Here is a 21,033-nt window from a genome sequence, read left to right on the forward strand (position 1 = left end):
TTTATTCACAGGTATGGGCTTTTCCTGAAATCATTTCTTCATATATGAAGCATGTTAAAGGTCTGGAGTTGATTCTACGTGTGGTGTTTGGATTTGGAAGTTGTTGCTGTGAACTCACATCATGGGGTTCAGGGAGATATCCGTGCAAATGAAACTCTGCAAGATTTATAAAAAGCAACAAATTCATCGGAATGATGCCAGGAACATTAGGAGCGGCCAAATCAACAATTTTGTAAATTCTGAGAAAAAAAACGACACACAGCAACCAAAAATCCTGGGCATCCATATGAGATAAAAGTGGGGGATGGTGACCATCTTCTCTCAATGATAAAGAAAAAAACACTTTCACAACGTCCAGACAATGAAGAATTCATCTTTTCTTTTACATCACCAAAAAACACAACGGGTTTTGATTAACCTGCACAATTACATTTAGTCAGATTCCTAAAGCCTTCAGCTAACCTGGATGTGAATACACTCTAAATAAAGCACTTTAAGACAATATCCATTATAAAACTGTAACTGGAATACACTTTGATACAAAAAAAGTGCTTCTCTGCAAATATTTATGGATTTTACTGTATGGTTTCGAAAGGTGTGACATGCTCATAAAAAGTGTACTAGGCATATAAACAAGGGAAATTGTTGAAAAAGTCTTGAAAAAAGAATTAGTCCAGGTTAACGAGAAACATTTGGATATGGTGTATGACATGCATAAGAAGAATTTGGGTGGTCACCAGTAAAAAGCCAATACAGATTTTATTCATATTTAAAATAGTTAATTATTTCAGTTCTACATTGCCTATTAATTTATATGGGCACCATAATAATTGATTTTAACATTTGGTTTGCACAACGTTTAGGGTTTCATATGGAAAGGGTCTGTAAAACATAAAAAAAATGGAAAAAATAAATGTATCATCTATGCTTTAGCCTGAAATGAAATTACACCACAGAGTGTGGTTCATTATCAATCACATAAGATTGAAATGACTTAAATTGACACTGCCTCGCTATGCCTCATCCAAACTATATTTATATTAAACTATTACAAATTCGGAAACATGACAAATGAGGTCATGTGCATCTTTGATGGCGTTGCCTGAAACTGCAGAGAGGAAACAGTTTTAAATGTTGACCTTAGAGAGATGGAAATATTTTCATATGCAGAAAATAATCCAAAAATGAAATTAATTAACATCTGGATTTTGAAAGATCACCTAACAAAAATCTGATACATGTAACTAAATCACACACACACACACACACACACAAATCCATTTTTAACAGAAACATTTTAATTAAACCTTATTTTAAAATTTGTTACAGACTATATAAAAATACAATATTTAAACAAAACAGCTATATTTCCCAACAATAAAAATACACTTCAGATTAAACAATTTTTACTGTTTTCATAACAATGTGAATCCGTCCAACGCGCACTTAAAAGAACATAGAGAGTTCAGTGATGATTAGGTCTGCGGTGGGTCGAATGCTTGCGTCACCCGCCCAACACCGGCTGATCAGATTCTTGCACGCCTGTCCGACAGACGACTGTATGAAAACATCCCTGCTGAGGGCAGGACGCAGATTATAGGCCACAACAGCGTACAGTATATACTGTCGGTCTCCATCATACGGCGGGTCTCTGGTGAGGAGCTGCCACATTGTGATGCCAAAAGAATAAACGTCCACGCGCGTAGAAACCTCCTCACCTTTCAGCAGCTCGGGCGCGCGATGAGTGAACGTACCACCGATTTCACTCAAGCGTGTCGCGTCGCTATTGCCCGCCAGTTTAAAAGAACACCCAAAGTCTGCCAGCTTGCAAACACCCTCCTCCGACACCAACACATTGGCGGGTTTTAAATCCAGGTGCACTATGCCGTGCGAGTGCAAGTGTTGGAGGGCGCACGCGATGTCCGTTAAAAACTTAATGCACTTGTCCATCGGCAGCTGATCTGTGAGTCCGTATATAATCTGCTGCAGGTCACGGGCGCCCGCGAACTCCATTATAATGGTCCCGATGTTGTCTTTGGTGCTCAGATGCGCCGGAGCGCAAGTGGTGGCCGCGATCACGCGCACGATGTTTTTGTGTTGCAGATGCGCGGCATTGAGTTCCGCCCAAAAACTTTGCCTCGATGCCAGTTTGTTCTTCATGCACCTCACTTTCTTCACGGCAACGGTTTTGCCAAAATACTTGCTTTTGAACACCTTGCCGAATCCCCCGCTGCCGATGGGCTCCAGAGTCTCGAGTTCACGCCAGTTGATCACGGAGGACCACAGTCTGTGGGCGATCTTACCGTGAAACGTGCTCGTGGGGACACGCAAGGTCAATCCATTCGCAGTTTTGGTTAGTGGGCTACTGCATGCGCCAAACTCGAGCCCAAAATCCTTTGGCAATAATCGGGTGACGGGGATTGGTGACGGCATAGTTCATTGTAACCTTGGACACGAGGCGTTATCACTGATTTGGGGTTCGCTTCGCGTGGTGGCGTTCACGTGATCGTTTTATGCATACTTGTCATATGACCGTCCTGCGTGGACGCAGGGGAAATGTCACGGGATGTGATTTGTACATCTTCACGGGTTCTCATTGTGAAGGCGGTGTTTTGGTTTAGCAAATGTCAACCACTCGTGCTTGCATTGTGAAGTCAGTGTGGGTCGACTGACTTCCTAATTTTTGCATTTTACCTTTTATTAAACGTAGGATGACGTAATGATTATAAAGCGCACGGCCCCTCCTGGCGCAACGTGCCCGTATTACGCTCTTCAGCAGTTTACCGCAAGTCACGTGACTACAAAGAAAGCGCGTGGAGATGCTACCTACAATGTGCAAATATTAAATAGGTATCTAACATCCACCCATTATACAAACTCTCTGCAAGGTCGCGGGATATGTAACATTTGTATAGCTTACATTTATGGTACATCTTATGTGTTATAATAAATATATTAAAAAATATATAATTAGTTATTATTTTCGTAGCATTTGAGTGATTTAGGTAGAGAGTGGTGGTGGTTATAATTATAACCGACTGTTTTATGATTTTCATATGCCTATAAGACAAGATAAGCGATGCGTGCACTTGAAACTCACCTGTTGTTAGTCCGCTGTCATGGTAACCATTTTTAGGGGGGGGTTCCCCGGCCGTGACGTAGGGGGATTTCCACCCACCAGATCACTCTGCAGTTTACGGAGAGAAAAAGTGAAACGAAAGCCGCCGAACGAGCGATGTTTTTGTCAGATCACGACCGTTAGTGCACGAACCAGAACCAGAGCGGTCTTATCTCTCGAGATCTCTTGCCAAAGCTTCCGTTAACTCAACGCGTCCAAAAAACAGGCGAAGCACCCGGAAATGAGTTCATAACTGTGCTCTGGTTTCGATCGGAGGATTTTCAAGCGCTGCAACTCAACAACGCGATATTAATCGACGACTTTGGGAAAACACGCAGTTTTATTCGTCCGTCTTGCGATGAGAAACATGAGCAACGGCGCAGCGGATAATCGAGGTCAGTTCACGTTCTCATATGTGTTATGTGTCGGCCCTGTTGTCATTATGATTCAGCGTGTTTCTTTAATAATGTTAACGGGACGTTACGCAAGGAGTTGCGTGTTGTTTCTTGGCGCCACTTCACGTTGTTTCGCGTTTTTGTTTAGTTACAGTACGTGAAGTTATCTCAGAAAAGTGTGAGTTTCTAAAGTTACAGTTTAGGCCTGTATCGAAACAATAACACAAGCCCGTTAACGATTTCCTCGTAACGTCGTCTAAAACCTTATCGTTCAGTGTGTTAAATGTAGCCTATGTGTTAACCATGCTGATAAAAATGACGAGCCGGTATCGCAGATGCTACGTAGAGATAGTTACAAAATGATATTGTACATAAAAACCTATTATTCTGTTCATGTAAACAGTTAAACTTAGTTTTGGTCTCTCTCTTTTCCCCCATGTCTCTCTGCTCAGCACTGGATCTAGGTGAGTGTCTTGTGGTGACGTCAGTGTTTGTGTTGACCTCAGTCGACCTACACTTACTTTCACTATAGCAGTGTGTATGTAAAGAATCATTTGTGTCGACTATATAGCTCATGTTCACGTCTGTATCCATACGGTTACAGATATTATAAACGAGTACCTTTTGGAAAAGTCCACGAAGGAGTTGTCATTGACAGTCCCTTCAACATTGCCGCTTCCCGGTCCTCCACCTCCACCTGTGGAGCAGGACATCCGGAAAGGATCTAGAAGCAGGTGCAGTGCTCCAGTGTTGGTCTCCAGAGGAACTGGACCGCTGGTGAGTCTTCATGTGATAAAGGTTGTTTTTATATTCTTTATAAATAAATTGTAATAACACACTTTTATGGTGTTTTTTTGTTGTTGTTGTTGCTGTGAGTGTTTATTAGAGTGTATTGTCAATGGAGACAAATTTCCTTTTGGGAACAGTTTACATTTGTTTAATTTGATTTCATTGGTTACCCTAACCTTAAAAAAACAACAGAAATCATCGCAGAAATTCTAATAGTTTCCATTAAAATACCATTATATGAACAATTAGTTTTACCTGTTGAATCCATTAAAAAATTCGGTTGTGTAGTGTGTGTTGCATTATGTCAATAGGATTTAATGGCGTTCTATTGGTTCCCATCTGCCAGATAACATCCAACCAATATTAACCATCGCATACCAGTAGACACGTTAAAGTTTCCATTAAAAGAAGTACAATTCACCTCATAATCATTAAATCCGTTACATTTTGTATTGTGTTTTGAGCATGGTTCTAATATATTTTCAGCAGGGAAGGTTTACATTTAGACTTAGGATGTATGTTTTCTCCAGAGTAACAAAATTCATTCTGAAGACTTGCATTAAAGGGACAGTTCACCCTAAAATGAAGATTCTGTCATCATTTACTCACCCTCAGGGTGTTACAAACCTGTATACATTTCTTTGTTCTGCTAAACAGAAAGGACGATATTTGGAAGATTGTCGCTAACCAAACAGATCTCATCCCCGATTTACTGCCATAGTGGGGAAAATAAATACTATTGGAGTCAATGGGGGTTGATGTGTGTGATCAAATAGATTTATACTGGTTTGAAACAACTTTAGGAGTAAATGATGATGGAATTTTCTTTTTTGGATGAACTATCCCTTTAAAAATATGGATCTTGGCCATATCTGAGGAGGAATATGTCATTGACATTTGGTATTCCCCTAGCAACAACACAGGGTTGCCCAGCAATGGCACAGCAACATATAAACAACACTTTTAAGAACACCTGATGACAAAGTTCTTTGATAGATCTATTTCTTGTAGCCATAACACTGCTCATTTTGTTTATAGTATGTGGCTTTTTATTTTGTGTGTGTGATTTAAACAATAGACATTACAACAAAAGAAACGGTAGTTAGCATTAGCGTTATACAATACATGCCAGTAGTTTTGTTGCATTTCTTTTTATAGATATCAAAACATGTTATTCTGGTATATCCAAGAACTTTGTTTGGTTTAAACATGGGCATCCATGTTTTCAACCCCCAGAAGGTGATTTTCTGGGACTGTAATCTGATGCCTGTTTTCAGTTAGTGCTCTTTTCCCCGTACATGACCGAGTGGCAGATACCCTCCTCTCTCCGCTTCCCCCTTTCTCATTGGCCGATCAGTGCTATGAACTTCCTGTTTCTTTAGCATGCTCCCTCTGGCTCTTCTCAGCGGTCCTTTGTGTAAGCGATCTGAGTACTTTCTTAGGCATGTCCAGACGTGGACTTTCGCATTTCTCTTTTTTTTAAGCAAAACTCAACATTTGGCATCTGTAATTCTTTTTTCTTTTATTTTGATGACAGTCAGCATGAGTCAAACAATGCGTAAATCAGTTTTTCCTCCCCCTGTTTGCCCTTTTCACTAACTCACTTTCTCTTTTCCTCTTGCTTTCTTTTCTATATGTTGTCTATTGCTGGTTGAAGTATTTTGTCATAGATGAGATGTTTAGGGAGTGTTAGTGAAACACCACAGGACATTATTGATTAGGCATGTTTTTTGTATATTGTAGGATGAGTTTTTTTCTAAAATTAATACGCTGTGTATGACATTTCTCAAGATTCAATGGAGATTGTGACTTGCGGGTGATTTGTTTGTCTCCACCGATGGTTTTTAGATATTGGAAAGTCCAATAAGAAACATCTGCCACCAAAGAAATAATAACACAAGCTAATGTGGAACCCTTTATGCAGCTGAGTCATAATGTGTGGGTTTGAAAGTAGTGTCCTATTGATTATGACCTTTTATTTGATTTGAATACAAAAAAACACTGTTGGCCAGATTCATCTGTTTAAATATTTCATTTATTGCTCATTTATTTATCTGATTTGTGGAAATCCAGCAGTGCCACGACTTGTTTTATTGGTGGTGGTGCTTGCTTACTAAGTCGAGTAAGTGGGCGTAAACGAATCGTATATCAGCGACTCATGAGTTTGGTCTGACTCTCTTTTTATAGCCTACGTACAACTGTAACCAAGTCCCATCTGCTCACTCTGATGGTATGGCATCAATGCATTCTTCACGAGGTCACAAAGTGGCACCTCATCGGCGTGGACAGGGATCTGCAGTGGCCCCGTGTCTTTCTCTGCAGACCGGAACGGAACATCTGGAGAAGCAAGAGCTGGTGGTGGTGGAGCAGCCGAAGGAGCGTGGCATGAGATTCCGCTATGAGTGTGAAGGACGATCGGCGGGCAGCATCCTCGGAGCATCCAGCACTGATGTCAACAAGAGCTTGCCTGCTATCGAAGTGAGTCAAGCATTAAGGATTCGCTTCACTTGTGTGTTTGAATTAGGGCTGTCATAATGTCAGATTTTTACAATGTGGGAACCTTGGCCCGAAGAATGATATTATTGAGATATTTATTAAAATTTTCTTCATAAAAAGTATTACTAACTGTTGATTTCATGTTTAATTTCATATTTTCTCTATTTTTTGTCAATAACTTACATAAAATGGTGTAGGGAGGCATAGAGAGAGTTTGTAACTAGAGATGCACCGATCATAATTTCTCCAACTATAGCCAATTATTCAGAGTGATTTCTGGTGATACCGATATACCAATATCTAATATCTACATTAAAAATTTATATTTCTCTGAATGTTATTAATTCATATAATGACTATTAACATTGAACGCCAAACTGCGGATGTTTCTTAACATTGTTTATATACAGAGCATACCGATTATTGTCCGATATATCAGTGCATCTCTGTTTGTAACATTTTCTATATACAGAGCACAAATTCATTGCATTTTCCTGTCCTCTTTTGATTGACAAGATATATCGACCCTGATGGTCAGCTATTTTTAAATCATCGATAGTGTGAAAAAATTGCCTTTATCAGCCTATACGATTATTTGCCAATATATCAGTGCATCTATGTGTGTAGCCATGGTGGGATATTAACATTCTTATCATATGCGCAGTATCACGGTTATTATGAATATATTGTGACATGATACCCTTAACTGTTTGTGTTCGGTTGATCTCATGTTATCATAGTTTTCTAAATCTTTTATTCCATTACCTACAAATACCCCCAAACATCTTCAGTCATTTATTCAACGCTGATGAAAACCTCTCATCATTTAAACCTTCTAAAGCTGTAATTTTTCCATTTAATAAAATGCGAAACCCATTCAGCCACTTTGTTTTATTCAAGTGGGTGTGTCTGGAATGCACCAACTCTCCCAAGTTAGCAGGGGTTCCCCCGTGATGGTTTGTGGCTATTGTATACGAAGCCGTGTGCATCTATAAAAGAAAGTTTCCTGGAGAGGTGTGCTTTGTTTGTGGTTCTGCAGAGGGAATTACCTTACAACCACACAAATAAAAATTCATTGCTCCAACTTATAGTGTTCATAAATGGGTACTTTTACCTGTCAACGGAGTTACTAAAGCAACATCTAAACCGTATTTTATCTCTTAATCGTCTAGATCCAAGGCCCCATTGACACCATCAAGAAAGTGACCGTCACCGTATCTCTAGTGACAAAAGACATCCCTTACCGTCCACATCCACACTGCTTGGTTGGCAAAGACTGTTCAGATGGCATCTGTGTCATCCATATTAATCCTCACACTTCCCGTAAACACAGGTATCCTATTTGGTTAATGTCTATTTATTTGGGCAATGGGATTGGCAAACATGGTGGGTTTATCGACCTTCTTTTACATTTTGATGTTTTTCCAGTTTTGCGAATTTGGGAATTCAATGTGTGCGGAGGAAGGAACTTGATGCCTCGCTGAAGAAGAGAAGGAATAAGAATATCGATCCTTTTAACAGTGAGTACTGGAACGTGACTTTTACATGAATGTTATCTTGCATGTGCAGCATGATGGTGTTGAATGTTTTTATTGTTGCATTTCCACAGCGGGCCATTCTAAGAGCATTGAAGATATGGACATGAATGTGGTGAGACTGTGTTTCCAGTGTGAACTGGAGCGAAAGGACGGAGACAGGATCCAACTTCCCCCTGTGGTGACCAATCCTATCTATGACAAGAGTAAGGACAAGTTTTCTGTAATGTCTGTACTGTTCATGTCCTTGTGAAACAAATCAATGAGAGTGAGCTTATAGTTTCCTGCCTGATGATGTTTGGATTGTTTGTGTCTGATTAGAGGCGACAACAACGGCAGAGTTGAAGATCAATCGGCTCAACATCGTCAGAGGCCCTTGTACAGGAAAAACTGAGATTTATATGCTTTGTGACAAAGTGCAAAAAGGTAAGTTCACATGAAAACACTATTTCCATTACTGTTTGCCAATGAAATTGTACTAGAAAAAGTCATTTGTGCACGCAGATGATATTGACATAATCTTCAGCTATGAGGACTGGGAGGGCAAAGCTGAATTTGCCCAGACAGACGTCCACAGACAGATCGCCATTGTCTTCAAGTCCCCGCCCTTCCGAGAGCAAAACATATCGGAGGAGGTGGAGGTCAATGTGTGTCTACGCCGCATGTCTGATCGGATGGACAGTGAGGCAGTGAAATTTACCTATGTTCCAGACAATGCAGGTGATCTATCAGACCGTTCTCATTAACATTATGTATACAAATAATTCTTGTACACTACCAAAAGTTTGGAAACACACACAGTTTATTTAGATTTATTCCCGCGTTTTGGAATCACTGTAAACTCATCATAACCATAAAATAATAATAGTGCAACTGCGGGAAATACAGCCGCTGACTGTTCAACATTTTTATTGAATCAGCATTTCTAGATGTATTGTGGTCATTCCAGTCCAGTGTCTGTTGAAATTCAATTAAATCAAACTGCAGGAGTGACATAAAGTCATACAACAACAATGTGAAAGACTGAAAGCATGACAAGACGCATAAATCAAGGTTATCACATATAAAACAGTTTTTTGACTTCAAATATTACTGCAAACAAAGTGAATATGAACTTGCAGTATTTGAAGGGAAAATATACAGAGCATCTTTTCTTTTCTTTTGACCTGTTTCTTCAGTTTTCAATAAATGCAAATAGAACCTTTGATCTGCGGCTGTACGTTGTGACTACATTTAGTCATTTAGCAGACGCTTTTATCCAAAGCGACTTACAGATGAGGAAACATTGGAAGCAATTATAACAACACTAAAAGCATTCACAACAAATTAGCACTTGTTGTGTCCCAACTTCGCCTACTTATACTATGTCCTAAAATATTGTTTTGTTTTTGTTATGGAAAAGTATATATTTTAGTATGTCGTAAAACGATATGCACGCACTGGACCAGTAGACCATCCGAGAATCTTTGGAATACTCTTTTCAACATACTACGATTTGGAACATACTAATTCTATTTTTGAATACTATTTATTTGCAAATTGGGACGTAGCAACTGTTATATTTTAGCATCTTCAAAGTTGTTAAATTAATTGGTCCATATAATAACGGAACTGAATATGTTGGCACAATTTTAATTAAAAAAAATAATTTTGTCTACGTATTCTCTCTGTAAGTCACTTGGATAAAGGCGTCTGCTAAATTACTAAATGTAAATATACATGAACATATACATCTTCCGATTAAACTATTTTTAAGATCATGAGATGTTGACTGGTACTGTATAGGTGCCATTTTTCAGATTTTCTGCCAACTAATAAAATCCTTGCTGAATCCAAGATGCCTCGTATGCAGAAATGAATCTGCACCTCTTGCAATTGATAAAAAACTGTATAGGTGATGCCATACAGTCATTTAAAGAAACTTAGAAATAGGCAGCGTTATGCCAGCTGAAACCGAAAGTATCGCTTTAAATCAGTGGGACTTTTGGTATTTATAGAAGACAAATAAGTCAGTTATTAGACTTCAGCTGTCTCTGTCATGTTAACCAATGCTAAAATGTGTGTGCCCTGGCAAAAAAAGTAAAACACCATGCTTGGTAGCCTGGTTTGAGGGGTGGAGATTTATTGAATATTTCAAGTTGTTTGATTGTTCAAATGCATAGGACTATTTCAATTTGACTTTCTTCTACACGTTTTTTGTCGATTTGATAATTGATTCGTTTCACTTTTTAATCCGCAGATCCATACGGTGTTAACCGCAAGAGGAAAATGAAATCAGATATTAAGTTCAGCGAGCCGTGCAATATCCCTCAAGGTAGCAAAATCAATTGTTCTTAAAGACAACAAAGACATTCTTGTAATCCGTCAACAATGTACATAAACCTTTTATCTTTCCTGGTCCAACAGGTCAAGACTTCATTGCAAACGAACCCAACACGTCTCAGCAGTTCAACCCATACTACACTCTGCCCGAGTGTAACGTTGCTAACATTCCGATGGCAGTCCCTGCTCAGGATGGTGCCATCCACTTGCCACCCCAGGGCATGGATGCAATTCAGTACGAGGAATTTAAACAAGAAGACAATTGTGTTAGTCTGGATCCAGAAGCTCTGGAAACCCTCCTTCAGAGCATAAGTCAATGCTTAGGTACGCATGACATGTTTCAGGTTAATCCCGAGTTCAACTTTATTGACAACATGGATACAAAGTCAAATTTAGAGCTTGGTCAAGCTGTGATGAACATGGCTTCTATAAATGATGCACACTTCAGTCAGATGGTGAGTGAGAACCAGATGTATCCACCAGACCTGGAGAACATCGAAGGTCTCATATGCCCTGTGAAAAGTGAGAATGAACTGGACTATTGAATGCACATGTGAAGTCTTGTGTCTTTAATGTTGGGACTATGGTCATACAGACGCTGCTTGACTTTAAACACAGAGTGGACCAGGCAAAGATGACCTGCAGTTTGGTTGTGTGCATATTGATTCAATAAATCGTGGACATGAATAACTTTTTTCAGCCACTGTATCAGTTGGTAAAGGGAGCAATAGATGCTGCTCGACCACTAATTATGTGCCAGTTATAAAATGTAACATTCTTTATTTGGCTTTTCAAGTAAACTGCAGAATTCCCATGCTCAAGTTTACCTACCAACGTATTTAAGTTTTGTATTTAACGTGGTGTTTGTTACTGGTTATCATTTCTGAGGTTTCAGACATGAAGGGATTTCAACGAGCAGCATTAAGATGACTAAATGAAATGATACAAATGCAACATAATTCTTGTCATTTACACCAACCAGAACGTAAAAAGCATCAATATCCACCAGCCGTTCAGAGTGACCAATTTCTCAGTTAATATCAGATACGTTTTGAATAGAGTCGTGCTACAGTCACAAGATATATTGGCCAATAATCTGTATCGTCGATAAAAGCCATTTTTCAAACTATCTGCCAATAGTTTAAAAACAGCTGATGATCAGGGCCGATATGTTCCGTCAATCAAAAGACGACAGGAAAGAGCAATGCGTTTTTTTTCTGCAAGCGTTCAAAAACATCAGCTGTTTGATGTTCAATATAAATAGTCATTATATGAATTGATGGGAAGTGTCTTTTCATCACAAAAAACAAATTTTCAAATGTGAAAAATATTATCGGCTGCATTACAGGATTTTATCTGTGGACGGATACATTGTAAAGTTTAGCGGGTAAAATGGAGGAATTGAATGAAAATGCAGAATATCTAGTCAGTGGCATTTAGAATGTATAGAGTTTATGTCTGTTATAACTTTACATTTTTATCAATATTAATGTTTTGAAGGAAGCTGCAATCATGGTAGCATCGTGTTAATCGCTGAAAAAGCTTTTCCTCCATATATAATGTCTACAATACTGCTGTGATTCATCTTTAAGGTAGAAAAGTCTGCTAGATGCAAGCAAAACATTGTTTATATTGTATGTGCAGCTGTTAATATTAAAGTCTCAGTGAAAAAAAAATTACAATGGCTATTTTTTCATGAAATATTGCTGCGTTTATTGTAAATACTTTATCAAAGTGGGTCATTCTCTTTATAAAATGTGTGTGCCCTCATAATCTTTAGTTAAAATCTGAAAGTGCACTTAATTCCTGAAATGACTATCCATCTTAAATTATGTATGTTAGTCGGCTTGGGCGGAGCCCCTGTTAACTCCTCCCCTTCACCTACTTCCAGTTCCATTTCAAAATCTACCTGCTGTTTTATACATCGCATCAAATCGCATGAGAAATACGAAAGCCACGCACACTATTTTTCTCTTTTGAAATTACATTTCGCTCAGAAATGCGTCAAAATACAAAAGAAAAAATGATCGCGACTTGTGTTTCTGCAGTCCTGGTTTACAGTTGCCTGTTAATCACCAGTTAAATTATTCTCTCTTGTATCGAGTGGGTGGTTTTATGGCAAATGTCCAACCAAAACCATCAAACGTGTTTGCCAGCCGCCCCATAGACTTCATGCCACTTGCATTCCCAGATGCTATTGATGGAATACCAAGAGAACTCTGCGACAGTTTTTGAAGTTATTTGATTGAAACATGTAGCATTTTGTTTCAGTATTGCATGTGAGAATGTAATTGTTTCATAGATAAGACAGTCAAATTCGCAAAAATTCTTGGGTTTCCTCAGCGATAATGGTTTAATTTACATTTAGTCATTTAGCAGACGCTTTTATCCAAAGCAACTTACAGATGAGGTAAACTATGGAAGCAATTGGAACAACATAAGGACAACAAAAAGCAAAAGTACAATCAATAACTGGTCTCATGTAGCTGCCACAGTATACAGAGCTAAGTAGTTTTTTTTTAAAGAGTAGAAAAGAGATCAGGTGTTGACGAAAGAGATGTGTTTTCAGACGATTCTTAAAGATGGCTACAGAATCTGCTGATCTTGTAGCGGTGGGCAGATCATTCCACAAAAGTGACAATTGTCGATCCAGAGAAGGTACATGAGAGAGATTTTTTTCCCTTTTTGGGATGGCGCCACAAGATGTCGTTCGTTTGCAGAGCGTAGGGATCTGGCAGGTACATACGTCTGCTTTTGCCAGGGAAGATAAGGCGGTGCCAAATCACTGGTGGTCTTGTAGGCCTGGAGCAGAGTCTTGAATTTGATACGAGCCACTATAGGGAGCCAATGTAACTTGATGAAGAGAGGAGTGACATGTGCTCTCTGGTTCATTCTGGACCACTCTTGCCCCTGCATTCTGGATCATCTGTAGAGGTTTGGTTGTGCAAGCCGGAATTCCAGTGAGTAGCGCATTGCAGTAGTCCAGTCTGGACAGAACAAGAGCCTGGACTAGGACTTGCGTAGCATGCTCTGATAGGAAAGATCAAATTTTCCTTAGATTTCCTAGAGGATGAATCTACCGGACCGGTTGGTGCTGGCAGCCTGATCTGTGAAGTTAAGCCGATCATTGATCACCACTCCCAGGTTTCTGGCCTTTCTCAAAGATGTGATGGTTGAAGAGCCCAGTTGAATGGAGAAGTTGTGATGAATCTTTGGGTCGGCCGGGATTACAACCAGTTCTGTTTTTGCAAGGTTCAGCTGCAGGTGATGGTCCTTCATCCAGAACGAGATGTCGGCTAGGCATGCTGAAATGCGTGCAGAAGCAGTTGGATCGTCAGGCTGAAATGACAGGTGGAGTTATGAATCATCCGCATAGCAGTGATAGTAAAAGCCATGTTTCCGAATGACAGAGACAAGGGATGTCACGTATACAGAAAATAGCAGCATGCCTAATGTCAGTGTATACTTTTCCCAACAGATTTCCCTTCAAATGATCCCCACAGACATTGAGAATAACCCCAGAAGGAGACCTGTTAAAGGAGTAAATTGTGTTTGTTTTTAATCAAGTTATTAGTGATGTAATCAGTGAATTTACTCTTAGAATGTTAGTTTTGTCTTCACATGTTTTAATGTACAGAAATGCAAGATATTATTTAAAGATCGTTTTAATAAACTGCTTATAAATGAATAAAGAGTCAAGTCTGCATTATTTATATAGTGTTTTTTAAAAATGTCGTTGTTACAAAGCAGCTGTACAAGAAAACATTGACTAAGCAAAACATAAGCATTTGTCAGGCCTGGGCATGGACTGTGTCCTGCCCGCTCTGGTAACCTCGGACTGTGTCCTGCCCGGTCTGGTAACCTCGGACTGTGTCCTGCCCGCTCTGGTAACCTCGGACTGTGTCCTGCCCGCTCTGGTAACCTCGGACTGTGTCCTGCCCGTTCTGGTAACCTCGGACTGTGTCCTGCCCGCTCTGGTAACCTCGGACTGTGTCCTGCCCGCTCTGGTAACCTCGGACTGTGTCCTGCCCGCTCTGGTAACCTCGGACTGTGTCCTGCCCGCTCTGGTAACCTCGGACTGTGTCCTGCCCGTTCTGGTAACCTCGGACTGTGTCCTGCCCGCTCTGGTAACCTCGGACTGTGTCCTGCCCGCTCTGGTAACCTCGGACTGTGTCCTGCCCGCTCTGGTAACCTCGGACTGTGTCCTGCCCGCTCTGGTAACCTCGGACTGTGTCCTGCCCGCTCTGGTAACCTCGGACTGTGTCCTGCCCGGTCTGGTAACCTCGGACTGTGTCCTGCCCGCTCTGGTAACCTCGGACTGTGTCCTGCCCGCTCTGGTAACCTCGGACTGTGTCCTGCCCGTTCTGGTAACCTCGGACTGTGTCCTGCCCGCTCTGGTAACCTCGGACTGTGTCCTGCCCGCTCTGGTAACCTCGGACTGTGTCCTGCCCGCTCTGGTAACCTCGGACTGTGTCCTGCCCGCTCTGGGAACCTTGGACTGTGTCCTGCCCGCTCTAGTAACCTTGGTACAATGAGACAAGACTGGCTAAGAGTAAAGAGTACCTGTAGATATTTGAGTACATGAAACATTCCAAAAGCAAATGATTTTGAATAAATTTGAGTAGTTGAGTGTTTGATTTGCAAGAGGGTTAAAATGGCTTTTGCATAATATGTAATAAAAATATATATTGAGAATCAGTGTTTGTGTTTAATATTGTTTGATTTTGTTTATTGAATATTTAAAAAAATGTTGAGGTGTAAATATGGTTTAATTCTGGGAGAATTCTGGCTTTTGGTCTATCAGCCACATGTGGCCCCATTCAGTCCTTTACTGAACTCAGCCAAACAAGAATGACATATAAGGTACACTTGAGGGCCACATCATTCTTTATTATATAGCTCACTGCTGGTGGAATTATGGCACAGATCTGGTAAAGTTATGGTTTAAAAGATGTGGCCCAGCACTGGGCTGTGGAACATTTAAGTGGGCCACAGGTCCGCAGTTTATTTGGGCCAGACCTGCACCAAAGCAATTTTGCTGACGGGGAACCTATGCATACCATATGTGTCTGGTATCATTTGAAAGGTCGTGGTGCGATGGGTAAAGTGGTCTCATTCCTTCAAACCTAACAAAGAGTGTATTAGAGCTTTTTAACTTTAGGACATAAACTGAACTCCTCTAAGAGGTGTGGCTTTCTCAGGCAATCTTGGAGTGATTTTCTATCATTGCGCCGCATCGTTCTCGTTGCTAAATCGTTCCACTCCGTGGCAATCCATGCCAGCCGGTACGTAAATGGTTTCATTTCCACCGTAGAGAGGATAAAGGAAATTTTTAGAATGTAAACACTAACGTGTCACACGCTGCCTTGGCAAAACAAGAGACTGAGCTATAACACCTCTACGTGCATTCATCAGCACGATTCAGCAAGGTTAGACAACCATGCCAAAAATGGTTATCGTGGAAATTCAGACTGTGCTTAAAACGGTCAAATTTTTTGCTCTGTCAGTCACGAGGAACAAAACTAAATAAATTCCACAATGACCATTGAATTTATTTTTCTTTGTTTCATCTGGGCATATAAGGTGCATTGGCAAAAGACTCAGGGAAGCACTCTGTAGCTATCTCAGACACTTCTCAGACAGTTTGTGTGTATTTATTGCCAGGTATGACTTTCTTTTGTTTTCTATTTTTCTGATTTTTATGAATTGAAACTAAATTATATTATTTTAATTAATGTTGTACCAGCCTGACATAGCGAATTGTTACTATTGATTTAATAAGTAGATTGCCAGTAGATTGAGAGGAGTCTGTGGTAACCGCACAAAAAGTATGTCAGGATAGGATGGACTGGAGTTTTGATTTTGAATAAGATAATGGGGGAGATTAACTAGATTACTACCGATCCTCTGCCTTTGCAAGTTTTGTCATTGACTAGCTCTGTAAAACACAGGGTACAAAGAAAGTCCAATATTGAGCAATCGAAAGAAAACTATGATGAAATGTTATTACAGTTGTAAGCTCTAGTTGCTTTTTCATTTCTTCCAACTTTGTTAAGCCGCTCTTTGAGAAATGGCCAAACAGAAGCCATGTTAAACAGGAACATAGTTGACACAATTCTGTACACTCCTTCTGAGAAACTTACACAATAAGCAATGCTAAACATTTTAAACTAAAGTACACCACATGTTTTTTACTAGAAAATAGTCATACTTTAAAGTAGACTCTTAACTTGTTATGACTCTCTTCTGTGGAACACAAATGAAGATATTTTGAGGAATGTCTGTGTGGTTCTGTGTCCATATAATGAAAGTCAATGGGGGTCAATGTTGTTTGGTTACCAACGTTCTTCAAAATATCTTCTTTTTTGTTCCGTAGTGATTTTGGGTGAACTTTCCTTTTAACTCAAGCTTATTCGTTGCAATGACAAATAATGTTATTCTGGTCCATTTGGCAACTTCAAATCTCTGGACATCTTTATTAAGTAGAAATGAAATATTTACAGAACATAAGCATGTTGTTGTTGAAGATGTAATAAAAACATTATGTATATTCTAAATGTAAAACAGTTCAACAAAAGACTAAACAATCTTCATTTCTTTTCCACGATTGCAGGCTCAGAGAGCTTCTTAATGGCAAGTTCATTAACAAGCTTCTCCACCAAACCATTGTAAAGAGGCTCTGGATCCTGAAAAACAGAAAAATCAAGCAAGATTTAGTGGATGGCATAGATCTTAACATGTATATTGTATTTTACTCCACTACATTTCATAAATACGAGTACTTAAGTACATTTATTAAATCCATACTTTCCCCACTTTAAAAGTAAAACTTCTTTGAAAATTAAAGTACTAGATGTTAACATCTCAGTATTAAAATGTAAAAGTATGAGTTTAACAATTCATCACCTTCTTTTCCAATTGTCTTTGTTTCTCCACCGCTTCTTCTAAAGTCAAGCCCACCCATTCAGCCTCCTCTTCCGGGATCTCAAACTGCTGCTTATAACAACAACCAAAATACAAACATAGTCTTAACACCACATGTTCCTCTCGAGAAAACAAACAACATAAAACATCATCATGTCTCGGAGATAAAATTGGACTCACCTTGTAACGGTTGTAGATCTCTCTATGAACCTTATCTTTCCTCGCCAGTTGTAGAAGCATTGCACGTTTAAGATCCATTCCGAATTTGGAATTCAATTCTTGCTTGGGTGTCTGATAATGGAAGAGATAAACAACCAAATTCTGCTGTTAATGTCTCCTTTAAATCTGGTGTCTGGAGATAACCCGTTTAAATTTTAACTAAACGTTAAACGAAAAAGAGTGACCCTTTGTACCATTCTTACTATTTTTAGTTCATCAAAAGATTTACAAGCAAATGATTGAACAATTTCAAGGGGCTTGTAAGGACTCCTCACCTTAAGAATGTAGAAGTCAAATCCAAAAGCTGCATCGATCAGGTCCAGCGTGCGAGCTGTCACTGTTACATTAAACTTTTGGTCGAGGATCTCACTGTACAGCTCTCTTTTAAACAGCTGTGGCTTCCAGGTTTTGTGCAGTCTAGTAGAAAGCTGGTAACAAATGCTTCATTATCAGCCGAGTTTGTCATAAAAAACCCTAGATGCAATATGACTGTTTGATTCTGTAAAGTTAAAGGGGAACAGGTAGCTTACTTTGTCATTTTTGGCATATCTGAAGCCGGATATCCAACCTTCTCCGCCCCAGAGTCCATCCTGTGATTCTGGTGGATAGTAAATTGGGATGGGCACGTCCTGCACTCGCTCCCGATGGCCGGTTTTGGGATTGGCTCTGTATTTAACACCCAGTGGTGTCCAGTGGACAGGAGTAGGAGGGGTTGTATGCTGCAGAGAGCGGATGTAGTGCTGCGGCAGGCGGGCATAGATGCCTTTCTGCAACTTCAGAGCCTCCCATATTTTCGGAGGATATTTGTGTAAAGGCATTCTGCACGAACGGATGCACAAAACCTTGGAAAGAGCGACAACATGCATTACCATGTATTAAAAAACATTTAACCACAAGACACATTAAATACTAGACCTCTCTCATATTGTTGTATATATTATATAGTGTGGCTAGCTGTCTCATCCTATATATAACTTCAATGAATATTTCGTAGGGTAAGGTTGGGTTTATTTTAAAGGGCAATATCCGATTCAGTACATTGGCTACAAGGAATATTACAAGAAACATTTGATTATTTAGCAGTAATTGACATCAAACAATAGATTCAAACAGTTTAATAACCTTTAAGCGAATTAGGAAACCGCAAAGATAACAAACAACGGTTGTAAACAATTAAAAACGTTCAGATTTAAACAGTTATGCACACGTGACAGTTTGCCCCATCTGACATTTGTGGGAAAACAGTTCAGCGTTTCTCTTCAATTCTAGTTCAAATCTATTTGTCCCCGAATGAATTAAAGTGTGATGTAATTCGCTCAAATCCCTTACCCGAAAACTATTACATACATTTACTGATAGTGGTATTTTAGTTCGCAAGAGCTGCACGCTAGCCACTTCATCGCATCAGCTAATTTACAGCATAAAATGACAATACAATACGTTAAAAATAATAAATATAAAGTATATCAATTGTTAAACACACTTACCAGAAACTGATGCGACCCAAGAACGTGTATTTGAATTTTACATTATAAATATTAACGTGCTAATCTAGTGGCACAACACGCTTTAGTACTAACCAAGGGCATACTACGTCATTTCCGAAGACGACGTAGCGTGAATGCTGCGATTGGTACAACGCGGTGTTTACTACTCTGATTGGCTGGATGTATGTTTGCGCTTCCTGGTTTAATGGCGCTTGTGTTTTAAGGTACTCGACCGTGTTCCAAAATGCAACTTTACTTAAAATGCAAGCACCAAAACACAGTCATTTTATTTATCGCTACAATGTTCCGCCCGAAAGGTGGAATTGAACCACTCTGCCGCTAGGCAGCTACAGGTTTGAAGCCTGCACCCCGGACCACCGAGGTTCATCCGGGCAATATACAACGTCAGCAATGCGTCAATATAAACCTCCCCGTGGTGCTATATGTTACATGCATGGTGGTTATCATTTGTGACAATGTATTTTAAGCGCGTTTCTATTACAATATTTAACGACAAATTCAATGGTGTGATAGTACAGGATCTGGAAGAACGCTAGAGTTTAAAATATCATAAACAATTGCTAAATAATCTGTCGTGTATCATTTGCAAATGAGTTAATGGCCATTGGTTCAACGAAGGAGGCGTTCTGGGTTCATTCTGTAATCTCTGTCCGACTCACTGAGATGTTTTGTAAAGCGAGTCACGTGTGGTTTGCAATATTATTCATGTACAAATCATACGCACAATGTATTACAGCTTAATGAAAATCACACCAGGCGTGCCAGTATTTGTTAATGTGATTTCTATTGTTTTATTAATGAAAACTATTACATACATTTGCTGATATTGGGTTTTTAGTTTGAATGAGCGGCACTAGCTAACGTTACATCATCTCATCAGCTACCGTTACAGCATTAGATGACAATAGAAATCACGAACAATGCAAAAATAAGAAGTGCAAAGTATATCGATTGCTATCAACACTTACCAGAGAATGTTGCGACCTAAGAACGTTTGATTGAATTATACATTATATATTTAACGTGCTAACCCAGTAGCACAGCACGCTGTAGTCCCATCCTAACACGCAATAGCTTTAAGAGCTATTTTACTAAAAATACAAACAGTAAAGCAAAGTTATTTTGATTCGCCCGAAAGGTGGAATTGAACCACTCTGCCGCTAGGCAGCTACAGGTTTGAAGCCTGCACCCCGGACCACCGAGGATCATCCGGGCAATATACAACGTCAGCAATGCGTCAATATAAACCTCCCCGTGGTGCTATATGTTACATGTATGGTGATTATAATTTGTGACAATGTATTTTAAGCGCGTTTCTATTACAATATTTTGTGACAAATTCAATGGTGTGATAGTACAGGATCTGGATGAACGCTAGAGTTTAAAATACAATAAATAAGGTGCCGTGTATCATATGCAAATGCGTTACTGGCCATTGGTTCAAACGTAGGAGGCTGTGTTCATTCTGTAATCTCTGTCCAACTCACTGAAATGTTTTATAAACCGACTAATGTGTGGTTTGCAATATTATGCATATATATATGATTGTACAAATCATATGCACAATGCATTACAGCTTAATGAAAATCACAACAGGCATGCCAGTATTTGATAATGTGTTTTGTATTTTTTTAGATGTGATATGGGACAACATTTTACGGTTATATATCTTCATAAGGTATTTTCTAGAAATGTGTTTCAAGTGTACAGCTGTGACAACTAATATT

General features: G+C 39.5%; 3 protein-coding genes across 8 annotated transcripts; 1 reads left to right on the forward strand and 2 right to left on the reverse strand.

Annotated features, from left to right (window-relative positions):
- Positions 1 to 1,064: 1,064 nt before the first annotated feature.
- On the reverse strand, positions 1,065 to 2,528 carry mos (v-mos Moloney murine sarcoma viral oncogene homolog). Its single transcript, XM_079481146.1, has one exon. It carries the CDS (start codon positions 2,431 to 2,433, stop codon positions 1,447 to 1,449), a length of 987 nt encoding a protein of 328 aa, XP_079337272.1. The 5' UTR covers positions 2,434 to 2,528; the 3' UTR covers positions 1,065 to 1,446.
- A 588-nt stretch (positions 2,529 to 3,116) lies between these two features.
- On the forward strand, positions 3,117 to 12,322 carry relb (v-rel avian reticuloendotheliosis viral oncogene homolog B). Of its 2 annotated transcripts, XM_079481147.1 has the most exons (11): positions 3,342 to 3,513; positions 3,966 to 3,977; positions 4,118 to 4,290; positions 6,490 to 6,780; positions 7,971 to 8,131; positions 8,227 to 8,318; positions 8,408 to 8,539; positions 8,655 to 8,759; positions 8,838 to 9,053; positions 10,573 to 10,647; positions 10,740 to 12,322. In XM_079481147.1, exons 1-11 carry the CDS (start codon positions 3,477 to 3,479, stop codon positions 11,198 to 11,200), a joined length of 1,755 nt encoding a protein of 584 aa, XP_079337273.1. In that variant the 5' UTR covers positions 3,342 to 3,476; the 3' UTR covers positions 11,201 to 12,322. The 2 variants fall into 2 exon arrangements, with proteins under 2 accessions (XP_079337274.1, XP_079337273.1); XM_079481148.1 differs by lacking the exon at positions 3,966 to 3,977 and having other exon boundaries at positions 3,117 to 3,523.
- A 4,276-nt stretch (positions 12,323 to 16,598) lies between these two features.
- mrpl28 (mitochondrial ribosomal protein L28) lies at positions 16,599 to 20,521 on the reverse strand. Of its 5 annotated transcripts, none has more exons than XM_079480870.1 (6): positions 19,286 to 19,656; positions 18,329 to 18,640; positions 18,074 to 18,226; positions 17,760 to 17,870; positions 17,562 to 17,648; positions 16,599 to 17,341 (listed from the first exon to the last, which is right to left on the reverse strand). In XM_079480870.1, exons 2-6 carry the CDS (start codon positions 18,614 to 18,616, stop codon positions 17,246 to 17,248), a joined length of 735 nt encoding a protein of 244 aa, XP_079336996.1. In that variant the 5' UTR covers positions 18,617 to 18,640; positions 19,286 to 19,656; the 3' UTR covers positions 16,599 to 17,245. The 5 variants fall into 5 exon arrangements, with proteins under 5 accessions (XP_079336996.1, XP_079336995.1, XP_079336997.1 ...); XM_079480869.1 differs by having other exon boundaries at positions 17,100 to 17,341; positions 17,562 to 17,651; positions 19,286 to 19,703; XM_079480871.1 differs by lacking the exon at positions 19,286 to 19,656 and adding an exon at positions 20,275 to 20,521 and having other exon boundaries at positions 17,106 to 17,341.
- Between the last annotated feature and the right edge of the window lie 512 nt (positions 20,522 to 21,033).

The sequence above is a fragment of the Barbatula barbatula genome, assembly GCF_947034865.1.
Source record: "Barbatula barbatula genome assembly, chromosome: 19".
Taxonomy (NCBI): domain Eukaryota; kingdom Metazoa; phylum Chordata; class Actinopteri; order Cypriniformes; family Nemacheilidae; genus Barbatula; species Barbatula barbatula.